General features: G+C 36.0%; 1 protein-coding gene across 1 annotated transcript in view; it reads right to left on the bottom strand.

Annotated features, from left to right (window-relative positions):
* LOC150101923 (uncharacterized) overlaps positions 1-23,132 on the bottom strand; it is a 1,001,066-nt gene that overhangs the window by 224,154 nt on the left and 753,780 nt on the right. The window contains exons 107-111 of the mRNA XM_090399931.1: positions 19,903-20,085; positions 12,535-12,603; positions 12,373-12,441; positions 8,025-8,204; positions 7,838-7,906 (exon numbers count right to left, since the gene is read on the bottom strand). Coding sequence (XP_090256057.1) covers positions 7,838-7,906; positions 8,025-8,204; positions 12,373-12,441; positions 12,535-12,603; positions 19,903-20,085 — 570 coding nt within the window. The remainder of the gene's footprint in view (positions 1-7,837; positions 7,907-8,024; positions 8,205-12,372; positions 12,442-12,534; positions 12,604-19,902; positions 20,086-23,132) is intronic.

Below are 23,132 nucleotides of genomic sequence, written 5' to 3'. Positions count from 1 at the left end.
TCTTTGACTCCATGAGGTCTTGGGGTAATAATAATAATAATTACACTAAAGTGAATAGCTTTACATTTACTAGCACTGAGCCGACATCAATTTTCACTTGTCCACCTTTCCAGCTTATTCAAATCATTCTGCAAGTGATTCATGCCAGTCACATCCCTAATTACCTACTTATCTTTCCATCTTCAGCAAACAGTTGTATGTCTTCCATCAAATCCTTCCCAATGTCATTATGTACAGATTGACTAGCAATAGATCAAGGCCTGATAGCTTGGGTACATATATCAGCTCTTGGTCCATTTATGTGGATCTGTCAGACAATGTCAAGATTAATGATAATGATATCTATGGACTGTCTACTGATGATGATGATGCCAATCATGAGAAATTATAATATCTCTTGATTGTCTTGCTATTGATCCCATCTGTTCACTTTCCCTAATCTGTGGTCTCTGGCCTTTGATCAAGTGCTTTATTTCTAACTCAGCTGTCAGATAAATAAGTAAAATTGAACACTGTATTGTATATTGCTAGTTTAGTGTTTTCACTAATTTTTCTCTTATTCTATATAAATTTATTCAGCTAATTGGCTTACTATTGTACCAGCTTGCTAATTCTGTTATCTATCTTCATATTTAATTTGCCATCTTCATTAAAAATTGGTGAGAGGACAAGGTTTTGTCCTCTCACCAACCCTCTTCCTGCTATATATCAATGACCTACTTCAGCTGACCTCCAACCCAATACACAGTTTTGCAGATAACAGCACATTGCACTCCTCCCTTTCATTTGATAAACCTCACTTGAGTTGTGTAGAGTTGACCTAGATAACATTGTCAAGTTCAATGCTAATAAAACTCAGTTCTGTCTTATCTCTCATAAAAAGAACCATTTTCTCCCAGTGTTATTTTTGACAACATCCAAATTTCCAGATAATTTGAGATTTCTCTTCTTGGGATTATCCTGACATAGCCTCTCCTGGCATAGTTGGCCGAGTGGTTAGCATATCTGCTCTCCAGCCAAAAGGCTGTGGGTTCGAATCCTGCTATGGGCATGGATGTTTCTGATTGTCTGTGACAATACTAGTGGTGGTAGGTGGCAGCAGATGGCGTTGGTGTAGTTGCAGTTCATTGTAGTTGGTGGATTGAATGGTGGAGACAGAGTTATAGAGTAGGTGCCCTTCCCTGATGAGTCTTTGGACTGCCTGGAAAATAACATCATAACCATTTCATCCTCAGCTTCTAAAAACTGGGATTTATCTTTCACTCAAGACATTACTTCATCCCTGAACAGCTGTTAACTTTATACAGATTTCAAATCCACCCAGCTATTGAATACTGTTCTCACATATGGGGTGGGGCCCCTAAAAGCTTTCTCAAAATGCTTGACTCAATACAGAGGAGAGTAATCAGATTTATTAATCACCCATCTCTTACCAGCTCACTCCTCCCATTTTTGCACAGACATCTGCTTTCCACATTATGTGTATTCTACAAATATTTCCATGGGAAATGTTCATCTGAAATAGCATCAATAATTCCCCTGTTTAGTACTAAGTTCATTGGAACATGCGCAGCTGCTGCTCAACATTCCTTCACAGTGCACCTTGAAACCAACAGAACAGGTTTCTTTTCTTCCTCCTTCATTCCTGCAACTACTGTATTGTGGAACGGTCTTTTTCCTGTTATATTTCCCAAGGAATACAACATACAGTCTTTTAAATCAAATGTAAACAATTTCTTCCTTTCCCAACCCACTACCCATATATGAGGGTGGTCTGAAAAGTTCTTGGCCTAACAACGAAAAAAGAATTTATAATTTCAAAATTATTTTTATTTTTCAACATAATCTCCCTTAAGACTAATACATTTATTCCAGTGATGCTCCAGCACCATTATCCCATCACTGTAGTGGCACTCAGTAAGATCTGCAAAATACCCCTCTACAGCTGCAATCACCTCTTGATTCGAAGAAAAACACTGACCAGTGAGGAAGAGTTTTATTTTTGGGAAGAGATAGAAGTCAGAGGGAGCCAAATCTGGGGAATAGGGGGGATGTTCCAACAATTCATAGTGCAGATCCCTTAATTTTCCTATTGCCAAAACACTTTTGAGGGCAGGTGTATTGTCCCGATGAAAGATGATTTTTTTCTTCTGCAAACCAGTCTTTTCTCACGAATTTTTTCATCTAGTCTGGTTAAAAGATTGGAATAATAGATATTCCAGTTATTCCCCAGTTATTGTTTTACCCTTTTCAAGATGATTAATAAACAAAATGCTTTTACATCCCAGAACACCAATGCCATGACCTTTCCTGCTGATGGAACCGACTTTGTCTTCTTTGGTGCTGAACAACCGGCTTCTGTCCAATATTTTGACTGTAAAGACTGTTGTTTGGATTCTGGTGTGTAATGGTGAATTCAAGTGTCATCCATAGTAATAAATCGACTCACAAAATCAGTTTTATTCTTGTTAAAATGCTCCAAGAACTGTTCAGAGATTTTCATGTGAGTGTGTTTTTGATCTGCTGTGAGCAAGAGCAGCATCCATCTTGCGCAAAGCTTTTTCATTTGCAATTCTTCATGCAAAATATATTCTACATGTTCTTTTGAAATGCCTATAGTCTCAGCAATTTCATGTACTTTGACTCTCCGGTCATCCAATCATAATTCATGCACTTGATCAATGATTACTGGTGTTGTTACACTTTTCGGACGTCCTTCACATGGATCATCTTCAAGGTTGGTACGGCCATGTTTAAACTCGGCAGCACATTTCTTAATTGTCAAAAACAAAGGAGAAGAGTACCCATAAACTTTTATGAACTTCGAATGAATTTCTTTTGCCGTTAAACCTTCTTTTACAAAGAATTTTATAACCACATGAAACTCAATTTTATCCATTTCAAGAGATACAGACAACACTCTTTTGCTTCAGACGGCTGTATAAAATAAATTACTTGATAGATTGACTTGCAATTTCACATGGATGTTTATGACTGATGTACCAACTTAGAAAAAAAAAATCTTGCCCATAGTGTTGCCATCTATGGTTAAGGCTGAGAACTTTTCAGACCACCCTTCTACGGTAATAATATGCTATAGGTTGATCAACCAACCTCTCGTGTATAAGCTCAACATAAAAAAATAAAATAAAATAAGATAAAAAAATAAAATAGATTCTCCATTCAGGATGAAGTCAATGTTTTCTGTAATAAATCTGATTTTCATATCAAATTTATTACAGCGTTAATTCAACTGAAGTCAGGGAATCTTGCAGACTTGTACTGCATTTATTTAAAAGTATGGCATTATCTGCATAAAGTAAAAAGCAGAGATACCATCTAGAATTTTGATATCAGTTTTAATATCACTTTCCTTCATGATGTAATCCATATAGATGATGAATAAGAAATAAGGTGGAGAGCAAGGATTATGAATGATATTCTGGCTGGAATGTGTGAGGAGATGGGAGTACAGTTTGTTTATGTGTGGAATGAGTTTGAGGGACGAAGTGAGCTGTATGCGAGCGATGGACTGCATTTGAGTGGCTATGGTGTGAATCGCTTGGAGAGACTTCTGCTGGAAGGTAGAGAAGTGAATAGACAGAATGAATCAGATTGAGAGGGGAGTGATGTGGAAGAGCAGGAGAGTAAGACAGGAGAGATTGAAGAAGTGGATATGAATGGGGAAATGAGTGGTATGAGTATAGAAAATGAGAGAATGGGTGTGCAAGAGGAGCAGGGAAACGGGGAGGCTCAGGGTGGACAGGGGTACACAGCGTGAGAAAGGTGGATGCTCCAAGAGGAGGTGAGAGCATATGTAGGCAGGAAAGAAATGGGATGACCAGGGATCAAGAGGAAACAGATGGAATAGCAAGGAGTTCTAAAATGAAGAAGCAGAAAGGAAAATGGCCCCAGTCCAGCATGGAGAGATTACATCGAGTGAGTGGTATCAGTGGAACTAGCTGTAGATCCAGAAATGAGCTGTTATGTTTGTATACCAATGCTAGAAGTATAAGAAACAGGCGGATGAAATGGTTGCATTAATTGCGTCTGTTCACCCAAAGATTGTCGGAATAAGTGAGACATGGTTAGATGAGGACGACATCCTGACAGGAATAGAGATGGAAAGGTAGGATGTGTTTCATGAGGATAGAAGGGGTAAAAAGGGAGGGGGAGTGCTATTGATGATAGAGAAAGAGTTATGTTCATACAAAGTAGAGATGCAAGAGGGAAATAGGGCCAGTGGTTTTGAGGCAGTATGGTGTGAGATAGAGGTGAATAGAATCAAATACTTGGTGGGATGTTGTTATAGACCTGGTAATGTGGATGGTGGTGATAGTGAAATGTATAGTCAAATAAGCCAAGCAAATAAGAAAAGGGTGATCATTATGGGTGATTTTAATTATGGCAATATAGACTGGAATGAAGAGATAGCAACTGGAAGTAAAGAAAATGAGTTTCTTGAGTTTTTGAGGGATAACTACCTCAGATAGTATGTAACAGAGGGCACATGAGGATTAAGGGTCTTGGATTTGGTCATCTCATCAGAGGATGTAATTATAAATGAGGTGTCAAATCATCCACCAATTGGTGAAAGTGACCATGAGTTGATTACCTGGGTGGTTGCCAGCAGCGCAAGGAGATCTGTGAAAAAAGGGTATATGTGGAACTACAAGGGGGAGGTGATTATGAAGAGCTCAGGAGACAACTTGCAGGTGTAGCATAGAATGAGGAGTTAGCTGGAAAAGAGATTAATGCAGCTTGGGGGATTTTCAAAAACTATTTAGTAGATGCAATGTCTAAATGTATTCCACGGGTGAGAAGGTTAAATAAGGTTGGTGTGAGATGGATGAATAAAGAGATTAAGCATGCAATACAGAGAAAAAGGGCATTGTGGAGGGAGCATAAGAGAAGTGGAAGTAACCAATTTCATGAGGTCTACAAAAACCAGGCAAGGAGGGTGACTTGGTTGGTGAGAGTAGCTAAAGAGCGGTATGAACAGCAGTTAGCTAATGAAGCCAAAAAGAATCCTAGGGAGTTCTTTCGATATGTAGCCAGCAAAAGAAAGAATGATTATGGAAGGATGACATTGATTGGAGGAAATGGTATAAAGACAGCTGTTGCAGAATGTGGTGGAGATACTTAATGAGCAGTTCATAAAGATCTTTCAATCTTGTGAATGTGACTTCATGGAGAGATTGAGAGCAGTTAATGATGGGGAAGGAGAGACTGACTGTAAGTGAGCAAGAGATATTTCGGGAGTTGAGTAAACTAGATATAAATAAGGCTGTGGGACTTGATAATATATCGCCACGTATTCTGAAGGAATGTGCCAGAGAGTTGACACCTGCCTTGACATATTTTTTTAATATGAGTCTTGCACTTGGTCAAGTTCCTAAAGAGTGGAAGGAGGGCAAGATTGTGCTACTTCATAAAGGAGGTGATCGAACTCAAGCATCAAACTATAGGCCTATCTCTGTGTCAGGTGTTGTGGTTAAGTTGTTGGAAAAGCTTGTGACAACTAGGATCCAGAGTTGGGTTGACAACAATGGTATAATCTTTGATGGACAGCATGGATCTGCTAAAGGGAGGTCATGTTTTAGTAACCTACTTACTTATTACAATAAAGTGACTGCTTCCTTGGACAGAGGAGAAGGATACACAGTAATATACTTGGATTTCACAAAAGCTTTTGATAGAGTACCTCATGATAAGTTGACAGTCAAACTAGAGCAGATGGGGTTGGATATTAGATTAGTGCATTGGATTGGAGACCGGCTATCTGATAGGTATCAACAAGTTGTGTATGGGGGTGCGATATCCAGGAAAAGGAAAGTCACTAGTGGAGTGCCTTGGGGGTCTGTTTTAGGGCCATTACTATTTAACTTGTATATTAATGATATTGGCGAAGATTTGGATGGAGATATTCAGTTGTTTGCAGATGATGCAAAGTTGGGACAAACCATAAAGAGTAGTGAAGTTGTTGTGGCCTTGCAAGAAGACTTGAATAAATTGAGTGATTGGGCAAGCAAATGGGGATGTGAGTTCAATGTTGCAAAATGTAAGGTTTTAAAATTTGGAAAACAAAGATGGGATGCAGAATTTATGCTTGGTGAGAATATATTGATGGAAGTAGAGGAAATAAGAGATCTGGGGGTGATAGTGGATAAGGATCTGAAATTTAGAGGACACATTGCCAAAATTGTGAAGACAACACAAAGACTTCTGGGAATGATGCGGAGGACACTGACGTGTAGAAATAGAGAGATTCTTGTTCCATTTATAAGGCTTTGATTAGGCCACACATGGACTATTGTACCCCGGGTTTTCAGAAGGATGAAGAGATGTTGGAAAGGGTCCAAATGCGACTGACTAAGGTTGTTTCTGACCCCTGGAATGTTGAGTATGAGGAAAGATCGAGAAGATGTAATTTGCAGAGTCTGGTGGAGAGAAGGAAGAGGGGAGATATGATAGAGACCTACAAGTTGGTAAGGGGTTGTTATAAGATCAATGGTGGAGAAGTTCTACAGATAATAGTGGGAGATCAGGGGAGAACCAGAGGTCATCCCTGGAAACTGTATAAAGAGGGTGTGAGTAGGGGAGTGAGAGGCAGGTTTTTTTCGTGCAGAGTTGTGAATGATTGGAATGCCTTGCCTGAGAGTGTGGTGTCTGCAAGGAGTTTGAGTGTGTTTAAGACACGGTATGATGAGACGTGTGTGTGATAAAAGGACCTCCCAGATGAGTCTTTGACTCCATGAGGTCTTGTTTAATAATAATAATAATAAGAGTGGTGACAGTGTGCACCCCTGTCTTACACCTTATTTTACATAAACCATTTTTCTATGCCTCCTTCAATTCTAACTGCTGACTTACAACTCAAATATGCATTAGATATTGCTCAACAGAATGTCCCATTTACACCGTATAACTCTAGTATTTTGAACAGCTTTTCTCTAGATGCCTGTCATATGCCTTGTCCAGATCCTTGTTATCTTTTTTTGATTTCTCAACTATTTATCTTAAAGTGATAATTTGATCCTGATAACCTCATTTGGTCTGAATCTAGCTTGTTCTTCTCCAAACTTCCCTTCTATAATTTTTTTTTTCTTAGGCTTTTCTCAAGTATAGGATATTCAGATTCACATTATTCAGTTTCTAACCTCTTCCAATTGCTTTGTGGATCTGGTCAGATGATGAATATGTCATCCGTGTAGCATAGCCACATTTTCAGTTTAAAATGAACCCAGGGCTCACCTTTTCTAAGGATCCCATGAGTAAATTTGCTAGGAAAGGAAAAAATAGTGAAATCATTGCTAAACCTTCTTTCTGTTCACAATAACTAGAAAAGAATATTTTCTATACAATGTTTAACTTATATTTCATTGAAAAAAAAAGAAAAAGAACCATCAGGTACAAATGCCAGATATAAACTTTTCACTAACATGGCCATAGATGTATTACAAAAACTGTTTCTCTCAGACATTATGTCATTATTTAAACATTGCACATGAAATAAGTTTTTTTGGTTCCTTCATATGCTATGTAGGACAAACAAGCCAATCACAGATATTGAAAAGTAAACATAAATCCACATTAGTCTCCCATACATAAACATAAATCCACATTAGTGTCTCATACAACAAATGAAACATTAAATGCTTTGGCAGCAAACAGAAATGACCTATACAGACTACACTACTTTTGCTTAGACTAGGATAAAATATGGATGAGAACATTAATTTTATTTTGTGTCAATTATAACATACCATTCAAACCACTGGAAAAACTCATTTGATTATACATTACAATTAATGAATAAAGTTGTTATGTTGCTTACCAAGACACCTGTTACTAATGCATATCTTTCCTAGCTCACAGTCTGTATCAGCTTGGCATTCTTCTCTGACTGTTTAAATTATATATAAAAAAAAAAATCAAGTGATATGCATCTCAAGAAAACATTTATATAGCAAATAAATTTCAATCTAACATAAGACGTTTAAAGTAAGAATAAACAAACTCACTTGGATTACAGAATAACTTAGGATCCCCTGTATAGTCTGGTGGACAGCGGCATTCTGCTCTATGACTGATTGCTTTACATTCTGCATGAGTTCCACACACACCAGGTCTGCAAGGACTCTGACATTGCTTATCAATGCAGGCTTCAGTGAAACTGCAGTCACTATCACTACGACAACCATCTGAAATAAGAGTAGTATATTAATTATTGTTATTATTATCTAGCCTTCATGGGATGGCAATCCATCATCAGAGTCTCCTAGCTATCAATATACCTATTGCACTATTAATTCAATAATAATTATAAATTATACTGTATTAATTCAATGTTAATACACTCATTACCCTCTCGCTTGGCTTGTGAGCTTCAAGAATGTCCTATGTTTGGAAATAACTGGGTTAGAATCACATCTAAGATGTGAAGAACCTTTATTAGAACTTTTCAACTTGAAGGTGTGAGTTAGCTACTCTCATACGGAGATGGCAGGGTTTTACTTCCAAGAAACTTGTTTTTTTGATCCCAAAAAGCAGGCAAACTGCTCAGAAAAACATGCTATTCACAGACATAATACACTGGCCTCAAAGCCTTAATTTCTTTGGCTTAAAAAAAAAACGTCTCCCTCTGTTCACTATCATTTTCCATGCAAAGATTTTATTACTCATTGCCTTTCTTTAATCACCTTTCCAGCATGGCTTCCTGTTTTTCTCCCCTCTCTCCTCACCCACATAAGGTGTCTCTATCTTATTCAGTAAGATTTTTTCACTAGCTTAAACATATCTCCACTATATGGTTCTAATTCAATGAGAAATAAACTGATTGCTTTAATAATTTACATTTAGTCAGTGTATTTCTCATAACTGATATTCCATGATACTCTTAATATTTGGTTAATCTGGTTATTTATTTCCAGATCTATTTCAGTGCCTAATCATTTTGTGAAAATCCAGGTAACCAAATCTGTTTGGAATGTAGCACCTAAAATATCCTTAAAAATTCTTGCTTATAGTAATTGGGCTGATAGATGATCCCTCCATTATTGACTCACTTCATCCACTATCTAATACATACACTGTTTCAGCCTTATGATTTTTCAACAGATACTTTCACAAATGCTGCTTCACTGAACTGGCCACCATTCCGCCACCTTCTGTTGGGGATGTTAAAATATGAGCAGCATATGCCCAACATCCCTTTTTAGTCCAAATGCAAATCCACTAAAAATCTTCTTCTTCTCTTGCTTTTTAATTCCATCCACCTCTGGTAGAACCACCTTCCTCATGAAGTGCTCCCCCAATAACTACAATTCTTAACTCTTCAAGAAAAAGTTCAACAGATTTTTTCTTTCCCAGCCCTCATTTGCATTCCATCCCCTCCACACACACACACCCAGTACCTGATTTATAGAATTTGTTTATGGGACTGATATTACAAAAATAATAACTACAAATCAGTGTATAATAGTGTTGTCCAGATAGCGATGGATATTTTTTTTTTTCTATTTACCAGCATTTTGCTCATCATTGCAATAAATCTCTTATTGTATTTACTCCAAAATTTGTTCTCTAACTATCACTCCTAGGACACTTGCTCCTCCAATTTTCTTGGATTCTACTAACATAGCCTTCCATCTCCTCAAACTCAAACCATAAATTTTAATACTTGTTGATACAGAACAAGCATTCAAAAATTATCAGTATCATCTCACAGAGTTCCATTGACAAATAATAGGAAACTTCAAATTTTATTGAATAAATATTAAGTTAGTGAAAAATAACTTACATAAGATATAAGATCTAACATAGCCTTCCATCTCCTTAAACTCAAACCACAAATTTTAATATTTGTTGATACAGAATAAGCATTTTTACATTAGTTATTATTAAAATTAAGCATAGCCATGTTAGATGCCTTCTGGTATATACTGTACAGTAAAATACTTAAGTTCACTTGAGTTTTATTATTATTATTATTATCATTATTATGATTGTACAGGCACAACCATGAAGTCCGAAAACTCATCGTGGGAGACCCAAGCTATCCACACAAGCTAACATGCCTCTCCTTGAACCCATTAACAGACAAAGTTTTTCCTGTCTTTTTCCCCTCCCTCTTCACCCACATAAGGTGTTCCCATCTTATTCAATAAGATTTTTTTCACTAGCTTATACATATCTCCACTATATGGTTCTAATTCAATGAGAAATAAACTAAGCAAGTAATTTACATTTACTCTCACATCCCTAGTCCTCCCCATCACATACTGCCTCAAGTAATTATCTCTTAGTAGGTGTTTGCTGTTTTAAGGATACTTGTGACATAAGACTGAATGATAAAAGCATGTAAACACAAGAAAGATATTTAATTAACCAAATATTTCGGTCTGGAAATAGTAGACCATCCTCAGTGGTATTACAAGAATGATTATAAAAAATACAAGTTAGAATATTAACAATAGATCGTTTAAAATAGAACACGCCATGTGATGTTATATCACTAAGTATGAAACGGAATATTTTGAAGTAGAGACATGATTGAAAAAAAAAAAAATAATTAATGAGTAATCTTGATTAGACTTTCCCAGATTTTTGATATAGATATACAGTCATTATGATTCAGGTTGGGGCAATGGAGCAAGGCCTCCACACTTTCCTTGAACAAACGTTCAAACCTATAACGGGATCTATGTAAGAGGCGAGTCCTGGACCCAACCTGAATCATAATGACTGTATATTTATATAAAAAATCTGGGAAAGTCTAATCAAGATTACTCATTAATTATTATTTTTTTTTCAATCATGTCTCTACTTCAAAATATTCCGTTTCATACTTAGTGATATAACATCACGTGGAGTGTTCTATTTTAAACGATCTATTGTTAATATTCTAGCTTGTATTTTTTATAACTGTTCTTGTAATACCACTGAGGATGGTCTGCTATTTCCAGACCGAAATATTTGGTTAATTAAATATCTTTCTTGCGTTTACGTGCATTTATCATTCACTTAGTAGGTGTATAAATTCCATTTCCTTCCTGCCATGTGATTTTTATTCCTTCCAGTCTATATCTCCATAGTTGAAGTCCCCCCATAATAATCACTCAACCTGCACTCATTGTACTAATTTGCTAATGCACGTCATCCAGATCACCCATGGAACCCCTTGGCCTATAGCAACAGCCAACTGCATATTTTGTCTTACTGGCCTTGTCTCACATCAGACTACTTCAAATGAAACAGCTACCCTCCTATGTATCTGCTATTCGTTTTGGCTGCAATTCATCTGCCATCATCAGCAGTACCCCTTCCCCATTGTACCTTCTCTATCTTCCCTGCAAATACTAAACCCTTCACATGCTATCCTTATAACATCATCATCTACTGTTAGCCAAGTCTCACTAAGGTCTATAACTTTTGGTGACTTTCACTAATTAATTTTAAAAACTTCTTCCACTTGTTTCTGATGCTTCTAGCATTAGTATACAGAAACTGAAGCATATCTTTAAGACTCCAATCACTCTTACTTCCTGAAATGACTACTCTATTCAAGATTTTTGTTTGAGAGACTAGATTCACTTGGTCATTCTCACACTCACTCACCCACCTCATGCGTGCCTTCACACAAACTCACCTGCTTCTACTTTACATCATTTTCGAACTTATGCTCACATGTTGCTAGTTATATTTTGGATTCCATATAAATTTATTTCACTAGCTCTCCACCATATTTATAATAGAAGTATGGATATGATCTAAAACAGCCCTAAATAAATACATTCTGCAACAGCATTCACAGTAACATTACTTATTATCACAGCAACTAAATCTAGAGCCATTTCTGACTTATGTTTTTTACTCATTTTATCAAAAAAAAGTGTGCATTAAAGCAAAAACAATTAGGGAAAAACTGTTGTCAGAATTATAACTGAAGCAATAAAGGCTTTAAGGCCAATTGGAAAGGATCTAAATCCTTTATTTCATTAAATTCCATCAAGAAAAGTTATTACCTTGTATAATTTCAAAACGTTTTGCCTAAGTTTGTCCCTGTAAATGATTTATTTATTTAAGACATCTCAACAAATTTTAGTCACAATTCAATATCATAAAGATGGTGATGTCTTTTTTGAGGTGTATTTCATTGGTAATGAAATGTGGAGACATCAAATTACAGTAAAATCTACAAAATATCCACAGCCAAAGTGGACTTCTTATACACATATGGAGAGAAGAATAGACAAAATGAATCAAACAGATGCTCTGCATTTTGTGAAACATGCCTAATAATATATCATTATTTTGTGATTATGTGAATTACAAAAAAAAAAAAAAAAGTATTACTTTTTTTTTACTTACATATACATTTGGTATTTTCACAGATTTGTCCTTGAGTACAGTCATTATCAGAAGTACATCCTGCAACAACTGCAAATTAATAATTATTATGTCAGTTAAGAATAATAAAACAGAACATACAAATGTCAAATAAGTAAGTGATATAACAAACAAAACTTTTACCAGTGCATTTTCCATTTTGGCACACTTTTCCAATGTCACAATCATGATCTCGCCTGCATACTGTTCCAACTATAAAGTAAGAATATAGAATGTATGGGTATTCTTGAATATAAATGTTTAAAAATATATATATACAGGTAACCCTCATATACGGATGTTCGGTTCCATAGAAATGCTGTGTTATATAAATTGCGTTATGCAAGACTCATATCATAAAAAAAGTAGGGATGTTCCGAAATCATTTTTTTTAAAATTATATAAACAACAATGACATATTTTTATTTAATTCAAGTAATTCATGTAAGTTAAGGAAAAAAAAGAAACAAATGTTGTTGTTGTTGTGTGGTTATAGCCTTTTGGCTGTTTAGGAGCAGCTATATATATGCACCATCTAGGGAAATGACTATGAGCAAGGTGGTTTCCCGTTGCCTTCCTTGCCATACTATATCCTATGGCTGTACCCTGTGTGTTCACAGGGCCGGTTTGCCTGCTTGCAGGATGAAAAATCCCAGATAAACTGGTGGAAAATATCCTGTTGTCCAAGCCCAAGACCGACTAACTTGGCTTAAGCTCATCATGTCGTCGACAGGAACTGAACCTAGAACACTCCTTCCCCAGGCATATGGTTGAAAAGCCACTAGGCTAACTGCGCGGACATGAAACAAATACACAAATACATAGTATAAAATTATAAAACTTACAAATCATATGTAAACTTCATTGCATGTAAAGCATAAATTTTAGGCAACATAAAATAAAGTGCATATTTTAATTGTCATCACTTTCTTCAAAAATAACATTTCATAGATGTTATTTATTTACGAGTGGCCAGATGTCATCATCACTTGAAATCTCTTGGACATCATTTGTATAATTCTCATTGTATACTTTGGCTGCTTTAGTTATCAAGAAGTCAGTAATAAGACCTTGCTTCCACTATGCTGCAATGTTTTTATTAAGTTCATAATGTGGAGCTAAACAGATATCCAATTGTCTCGTGAATTTTCTGGAGCACTCCATTGAGGGATCATTATCCGCAAAATAACTTTCTTGCCAAGTCCAATCCTTCTGCTAATTTCTTTAAACTGAATTCTTTAACGGATTCATCACAATCCAAATCATCGGCAGAATTTTCCCTGCCATTTGGTTCGACATCATCTATTAATTGTACAAGTTCCGCTTCATTTAAATCTGTTTCCACATCAGTTAATTCACTAATTTCATTTTCAACCATATCACAAAAACCCTCTAAGTGGCTATTACTATAAAAATAAATTTTTTACATAAAAAAAGCCTTACATATTGCATGTAACTCACCAGAAAATAAAGTGCTCAGCTGGAGATTAACACATTTATGATTTTTAATGTGCTTTCCTGGCAGAAAATGAAGACAATTTTCAACAATAAACACTTCGTACAGTAAACAATTGACATACATGCATGCTAAAGGGTATTTCCCCGAATATATATATATTTGCTACTTATAACTACATGGGCGATTTTAATGAAGGTAAAATTTGATTTTTAAGTCACGCGGTAAAAATATATGAAAAGATAAAAGGTTACTACAATTTGTAGACCATGTTATATTGAAACTACGCTGTATAAGTACTGCGTTATATGAGGGTTACCTGTACCTACAACAAAATTATATTGGTAGAAACTAGGAGACCAATATTTGTATCATCATCTGCAATGGATGATTTATCTCAATACTTTTAAAAATATAATGTATATACATTTCTAATATTAATTCACTAATACTAAAATAGATGAGAATACATGTAATTGATAGACATACAGGATGCTGCTATAGGCCAAATAATGTGGAGTGGAGTGATAAATGTATAAGTAACTTGTGTTAGTGAACAAGGAAGAAAGAGTGATCATTATGGATGATTTTAACTGTGTTTTAATTATAATAATATAGATTGGAGTGAAGAGACAGCATTCAGGTATAAGGAAAATGAATTTCTTGAGTTCTTCAGAAACAACTATTTTAGGCAATATGTAAGGGAGGGCTTGTGAGGATCAAGAGTCACAGATCTAATCATTTCATCAGAACATGTGATTGTATTGTGAGTGAGGTGTCACATTTCCCCAAACTGGTGAGAATGACAATGAAGTGATTACCTGGTTGGCAGACATATGAAGACTTCTGTGAAGAAAGGCTATACAGTATGTGGAACTATAAGACTGGTGATTATGCGAAGTTTAGGAGATAGATTGAAGCCATTAGCATGAAATGAGAAATTAAGCAGGAGGGAGATAAATGCTGCTTTGGAACTAACTAACTAAGAGATATTTAACAACATTAATGTGGGAATGTATTCTGAAGGTCCATTTGACATCCATATTATTCAGCCTTTTGGCCAGGAAGTTGACTCAGGACAAGGACAGCAAAAGTGCAGCATGAGTAGAAATTAGCAAATGAGGACAAGAAAAACCCTAGAGTTTTTTTAGATATGTGGCAAGCAGAAGGAAGAATGATTATGGTAAGATCATGTAAACTGACAAAGACTGTGGAATAGAACATTGTTGCAGAGGACATGGTTGAGTATTTGGTGAACAATTTATAATAGTGTATGTTTCATCCTCATCAGTGTGAAATCAGGAGAAGCTCAAGTGTAGAGGAATAGGAGAGGCTGGCTTAATTGTGAATGAACAGGAGGTATATGAGTAAATAAATAAGCCTGATACCAATAAGATAATAGAATTTGATCACAAATTACCATGTATTAAGGGAATGCTCAAGGGAGTTGGCAGTAGCATTGACATGCATGTTTAATAAGAGTCTTACAACAGCACAGTCACAGGGGAGTGGAAAGAAGGTAAAATTGTTTCACTGCATAAAGGTGGTAATAAGGCTGCAGCTACAAATTATAGGCCAATCTGTATATTTGGAGTTGTGATTTAAGGTATTAGAGAGAGATTAGTGAGAACTAGGATACAGAAATGGGTTTATAACAGCAGTATTCTCTGTGAATATCAGCATGGGTTTGTTAAAGGGAGATCATGTGTAAATCATTTTACCAACTTGCTTATGCACTATAATAAGGCGACAAATATATTAGCGAAGGGAGATGCATATACAGTTGCATACCTAGATTTTGCAAAAGCTTTTGACAGACTGCCACATGATAAGCTGTTAAATAAATTGAAATGGATGGGACTGGATAAAAGATTAGTGAGTTGGATCTGTGACTTTCTTTCAGATATTTATCAGAAAGTTGTATATGGGGATGCAGTATCCCAAAAAGGAAAGTCATTAGTAGTGTGCTGTAGGGATCTATATTGAGACCGTAGGTGTTCAACTTATATATTAATGATACTGAGATAAGTTTAACTGGAGATATGCAAATATCCGCATATGCTGCAAAATTTGAAAAACAATATAGAGCCAGGCAGATGTTGTGGTCTTACACTTGAATAGATTGTATGAATGGACAGGTAAATGGAATTGCCCATTCATTGCTACAAAGTGTAAGGTTTTGAAATTTGGTAAACAACCATGGGATGCAAAGTATACACTTGGTGGGAAAACTTTGAATATGGTAAAGGAAATGAGAGATCTGAGAATGGTGGTGGACAAAGACCTTGAGTTCAGTGGGCACATTGCACAAGTTGTGAAGTTGTCAAATCAGATTAAGACAATGATGTGGAGGACCTTAACTTGCAGAAATAAAGAGGTTCTGGTTCCATTGTATAAGGCCTTGATTGGATTATTGTGCACAGATTTGGTCCTCTGGTTTTCATGGTGAGGATATTAAAAAGGGTCCAGAGAAGACTAACAATGCTGATAACTGTTCTTTGGGATGTGGGATTGTGTGTTTGCAGTCCATAACAATAGGCCATCCTAAGAATGACTTAGGTTCAATATTCTAATCACTGTAAATAACTTTTTTTATTAAAAGACCAGAAGATAAATGATAAAATATATATACAAAGAACCAACAAGTTTCACTAGCCACTGTCTAGCATTTTCAAGGCTGAACTGGTGTGAAAACAAATGCTTTGAGTTACATTTCAAAAAACATACACTTTAGTAACTGTTAGGCCGTTACATTTGATTATTCTGTTGGAAGGCGTGCACGTGTTCGAAAGCTTCAGTCAGATACCGGTACATGACCACGTGTTTTATAGTTGTTTGCATATTGTAATTCTGTTGAACTGAGAGAGATGATGAAATTTTTCCATATATCTTTAAGAACAATGCCCTGATTTCTAGTTAAATTATTGCCTGTGCGTAATACCACAGCTGCTTCTTTTAAAGTTCTGTATCTGTAGTCATTCTCGATGTAAGGCATAGAACTGTTTTTCCAATCTATAACATGATTTGATGTTGAGAAATGATGTGCTAAACCAGATGTGATGATTCTATTATGATTGACATCTCCCACATGTTCCTTCTGTCTTATTTCAAAACTTCTCGAAGTCTGACCAATGTAAGAAAGGCCACACGTGCATGGAATTTCATATACTCCAGGACATTTGAAGAAAGGTACCTCATCTTTAGGTGATCCTAAGATTTGTCTGATCATGGTAGTTGGTTTAAAAACCACTCTGATGTTATGAGCTTTTAACATTCTTGCCAATTTTGTGGAAACTGAATTAATATATGGAATGACACCTGTGGACACATATTGGGGTACTGTAACACGTTGGTGGTGGTTATCTTTAAATAGCCGTTTGTTTAAAATGTTAGAAGGGTATCCATTAAGTGATAGAGTGTTAGATATTAGTGACAGTTCTCTCTGTATCTCTGTTTCATTTGAAATCGACCTTAAGGCTCTATTGCGAAGCATGTGAATGATGCTGTGTTTTTGTGATCTATGATGGTTGGACGAATAATGTAGATATCTACCAGTATCTGTGGGTTTCCTGTAAATGGACAGTTGGAAATTGTTATCTTCTTTTTTTACTAGGATGTCAAGAAAAGGAAGTTCTTTGTTCTTCTCTAGTTCTATAGTGAATTTGATTTTATTGTGTAGTGAGTTGATTTTGTTCAGAAATACGAGAAGGTTTTCCATGGTGTCTTTCCAGATGATGAACACGTCATCGACATATCTCCACCAAATTGATGGTTTTGGTACAATGGTGGAAAGAATATCCTTTTCAAGTTTTTCCATAAAAAGACGTGTGGCCTTTCTTACATTGGTCAGACTTCGAGAAGTTTTGAAATAAGACAGAAGGAACATGTGGGAGATGTCAATCATAATAGAATCATCACATCTGGTTTAGCACATCATTTCTTAACATCAAATCACGTTATAGATTGGAAAAACAGTTCTATGCCTTACATTGAGAATGACTACAGATACAGAAATTTAAAAGAAGCAGCTGTGGTATTACGCACAGGCAATAATTTAAATAGAAATCAGGGCATTGTTCTTAAAGACATATGGAAAAATCTCATCATCTCTCTCAGTTCAACAGAATTACAATATGCAAACAACTATAAAACACGTGGTCATATACCAGTATCTGACTGAAGCTTTCGAACACATGCACGCCTTCCAACAGAATAATCAAATGTAACGGCCTAACAGTTACTAAAGTGTATGTTTTTTGAAATGTAACTCAATGCATTTGTTTTCACACCAGTTCAGCCTTGAAAATGCTAGACAGTGGCTGGTGAAACTTGTTGGCTCTTTGTATATATATTTTATCATTTATCTTCTGGTCTTTTAATAAAAAAAGTTATTTATTGTAATACATCAGACCAAATATGTACAAGTTAAATTCTAATCACTGATTGGAGAAATTTTTCCAATCCTTTCTTCAACCAGTTCCCAAGATAATTGATCATAGGCAAGTGGGTTTTTCATCCCATAAACCCAAGAAAATTGATCATAGACCCCATACTTGTCAGCTACCTCTTTACTGGATGGTGTTTATAATTAGTGATAGTCTTGGGCTGGTTATTTATCTCTGATTGGCTAGCAGTGGAGATTGAACTGCCCCTCAGACTCCAAAAGTCAGATAGGGCTAAAACAGGCTTTCCTACCACTATACTATAGGGGAATGAAAGGTGTTAGTGGATAATAATAATTTTTTCATCCCATTATCTTACACTTCACACCATTAAATTGAAAACCATTGTTTTTTTACCCACAATTTTAATTTATTCACCTTTATCAACCATTGTCCTGCCTACTAAAGAACTGAATATCCACACCACTTTAAATCATTCCCTATATCATTAATATACAAATTAAATAGTAGTGGCCATAGTACAAAGCCCTAAGGCCTCACTAGTTACCCTCATTCTCCTAGATTCTACTCCATCATATACTACTCTCTAGTATCTGTCTGTCAGACACATTCCCCTCTACCCATGCCACCAGCTTCATATCCATTCTTTTTTCTCCAATTTTTGTAATAGTTTTCTGTGCAGTATTCTGTCAGTTGCCTTTGCAAACTCCAGCAGTATGGTGCAGAACATTTCCATTATCTAATTCTGCTGTCACTTTGTCTTTAATATGAAATATAGTATTTTATATTAAATATAAATCTCAAATTAAATATACTATTTCAATATAAGAAATAGTTGACAATTGGATTATATGATATGCCTCATCATTCTCTCACAAATGCATCAACCTTCTAAGAAGAAGCCAGCCTGGTTGGCTGAGTGGTTAGCATATCTGCTCTCTAGCCAAGAGGCTGCAGGTTCGAATCCCACCAAGGGCATGGATGTTTGTGATTGTCCTACTAACCAATTACCATATGCACTGCTGTAACCTGTGTTCTGGTATGGTATGACACTTGATGTCTTTGTGCCATAAAAGAAATCAAATCAAATCAAATCTAAGAAGAAGAATCTTTATGAGCATTTTTAATAGAGTTGCTTAAGCTAGTTCCAAAGTGACTTTTTACAGTTAAAAATAGATCATCATCATAATCATCATTACTGGTTCTAAAGGGCTCTTAAGCATCCACAACAATCAAAGTATCCTTGGATTTCATAACCATAATTCTAGAATAAAATGGCCAGCCCTATGCCTATAAGTAAACTTTATATGTAAACTATATGTATTCTCCAGGCTAGTATTTTTCTAAATGTGGAATGAAAATCCAAGTTTCCAGGAGAAACAAACCCTGCCACCTTCATATGAGGCTGACTAAAACTCACCTTCATTTGCAAGCTGTGATATATGTTCTTTGAATCCTGGATGGGATTCAAATATTGAATATTGGATATATATTTAGTATGCAAAACTTTAAAGTATATTCTCAAATATTAAGCATATATTAAGCAATAAGTCTGCTTGATATATGAGAATATTGTACATGTTTCAGCTAGAGGCACTGTTTACATGCTTAAGATAAAGAAAAATCATTTACAATAAGAATAATACCACTTACTTGGCATGCATTCAACTTGAGGATTTCCTTTAAAACCAGGTTCACAGGTACAAACAGGACGATGATTTATAGCCTCACATCTAGCATGAAGGCCACAAGCTCTACCCAATGAACATGGATTTTGGCACTGGGAATTATAACAGCCTTTATCCAATGGACAATGCTCATCTCTGCGACAGCCAACTAGAAGAGAATGCAAAATGAAAAAAAAAAAAAAAACTTTCAAAATTGGTATATAAACTCAGAATAAGATGATATTTAAAAATGATTTTGTCTCTCTATTTCTCTTCCCCCCTCCTTTCTCTCTCTCTTATATTATAAGCACATAAAATATCTATGAAGCTATTTAGCTGTTTATGAAGCTGCTTAGTAAAGTAACTGCAAATTAAGTGATAAAATATATGGGGTAGCCCATAAGTTTACATAAGCTGTTTACATTAATTAAAGTAACTGTAAATTAAGCAATAAAATATACAGGGTGACACATAAGCCATGAAGGGGTTTAAACATTTAATATCTTTTTTATTTAATATTTATTTTTATTCTTTTATTATTATTATCCTAAGACCACATGGAGTCACAGACTCATCTAGGAGGTCCCTTTTGTCATACACACAGCTCATCATACTACGCCTTAAAGTATTCAAATTCTCTGCAGACACCACACTCTCAGGCAATGCATTCCAATCATTCACCACTCTCCATGCAAAAAACCTGCTTCTCATTCCATTGCTCACACCCTCCTTATAGCTTCCAGGAATGACCTCTTGTTCTTTCCCAATCTCTCACCATTTTATGAAAAACCTCTTCAATGTTGATCCTATAACAACCCCTTTACTAACATGTACATGTCTTTCATACCACTGTTCTTCCTCCTATAATAAATTTAGTTTAATCCTTTATCCAAGTGTGAGCAAACAAAGTTTGTGCCTGAAAATATTTTCAGGACTGGGGTAAGGTGGTACAACACCAGACAACTCATTGCAAAGGCAGAGCAAGCTAACATCACTCCTATCCCAGTATCTCCCATAACACAAAACACATCTCCTTGAGGATATGTATAATGTTATGCATTAAAGGATTGGCCACTACCCGGACTAGTTTCGACCTCTATTGAGGTGTATTTAAGTAAAGACCTCTCTAAAAATTAGACGATCCTGAAAGATCACCTACCTCAGCTTTGTTCCACTCATTGACAGGCTCACCCCGTCACCAAGAAGAACTCCTCAGCGTTGGCTCTACCCAGTGGCAAGCTCACCCTACCTTATTGAGGTCTCTTCAGTGGGAGCCAGGCCCAGAGGTGGAGATACCAGGCAAAAGCAATAGCGAGGTCATCCTTACCTATAGGAGTGACAAAAGGTGTGCCACCTTTTTTATTAAATTACTCTGGATTTAGAGAAAGATGTTGAAAGTTTATTTTTCACTTAGTTAGACTATAATAAATTTAGTTTAATCCTTTATCCAAGTGTGAGTAGTACAACACCATATTCTGTCCTGAAGATATTTTCAGGTGCAAATGTTGTTTCTCACACTTGGATAAAGGATTAAACTAAATTTATTATAGTCTAACTAAGTGAAAAATAAACTTTCAACATCTTTCTCTAAATCCAGAGTAATTTAATAAAAAAGGTGGCACACCTTTTGTCACTCCTATAGGTAAGGATGACCTCGCTATTGCTTTTGCCTGGTATCTCCACCTCTGGGCCTGGCTCCCACTGAAGAGACCTCAATAAGGTAGGGTGAGCTTGCCACTGGGTAGAGCCAACGCTGAGGAGTTCTTCTTGGTGACGGGGTGAGCCTGTCAATGAGTGGAACAAAGCTGAGGTAGGTGATCTTTCAGGATCGTCTAATTTTTAGAGAGGTCTTTACTTAAATACACCTCAATAGAGGTCGAAACTAGTCTGGGTAGTGGCCAATCCTTTAATGCATAACATTATACATATCCTCAAGGAGATGTGTTTTGTGTTATGGGAGATACTGGGATAGGAGTGATGTTAGCTTGCTCTGCCTTTGCAATGAGTTGTCTGGTGTTGTACCACCTTACCCCAGTCCTGAAAATATTTTCAGGCACAAACTTTGTTTGCTCACACTTGGATAAAGGATTAAACTAAATTTATTATAGTCTAACCAAGTGAAAAATAAACTTTCAACATCTTTCTCTAAATCCACAGTAATTTAATAAAAAAGGTGGCACACCTTTTGGCAACTCCTATAGGTAAGGATGACCTCGCTATTGCTTCTGCCTGGTATCTCCACGTCTGGTCCTGGCTCCCACTGAAGAGACCTCAATAAAGGTCGAAACTAGTCTGGTAGTGGCCAATCCCTTAATGCATAACATCATACATATCCGCAAGGAGATGTGTTTTGCATTATGGGAGATACTGGGATAGGAGCGATGTTAGCTTGGTCCACCTTTGCTACGAGTTACCCAGTGTTGTACTACCTTTTCCCAGTAAGGTAGTACAACACCATATTCAGTCCTGAAGATATTTTCAGGGGAAAACTTTGTTTGCTCACACTTGGATAAAGGATTAAACTAAATTTATTACAGTCTAACCAAATGAAAAATAAACTTTCATGCTCTTCCTCCTATTCACTAGACTGCAATTTTCATCATCTCAACCTTTCTTCATATTTCAATATTCCAGAGATCAAAAACCATTTTTTTAAAATTTTTTATTATATTTTATATTTTAATTTTATTTATATATATATATATGTGTTAAAGATACCAGGCTATTTTAAATATAAACCAGGTTTTTTACTCCATTTTCAAAGTAAGCAAACAGATAAATCAGTCAAGTTTGCACCTGCAAGCGTTGCAAGTCTAACTGACACTGCAGGTAGTGCAAGTCAAGGCAACTCGTGGTAAAGGTAGAATAAGCTCTGATCACTATTCTTAATATTTACCCTTAATGCAAAGCACATCTCCTGGATAAGATGTATGATGCTATGTATTAAAGGCAAGGGGCCACTACCCAGACTAGTTTCGACCTTTATTGAGGTCTTATCAGTGGGAGCCAGGCTAAGAAATACTAAGTTTTAAGTAATACAGAGCTTATAAATATTTTACCAAAACAAGTTACCATAAGGTACTTTGACCTTATTAAATAAAAATCTCAGGATGAGAGATAGACGTAGAGAGTTTTTTACCTTGGGTATAATATATGTTAAAGATACCAAGCTATTTTAAATATAAACCTGTTTTTTACTCCATTTCCCAAGTAAGC

The sequence above is a fragment of the Typopeltis vanoorti genome, chromosome 11 (assembly GCF_054136105.1).
Source record: "Typopeltis vanoorti isolate ZY-2024b chromosome 11, IOZ_Tvanoo_1.0, whole genome shotgun sequence".
NCBI classification, from domain to species: Eukaryota; Metazoa; Arthropoda; class Arachnida; order Uropygi; family Thelyphonidae; genus Typopeltis; species Typopeltis vanoorti.
The sequence above is the reverse complement of the archived record's forward strand: the minus strand, read 5'-3'. Positions and strand labels throughout refer to the sequence as shown.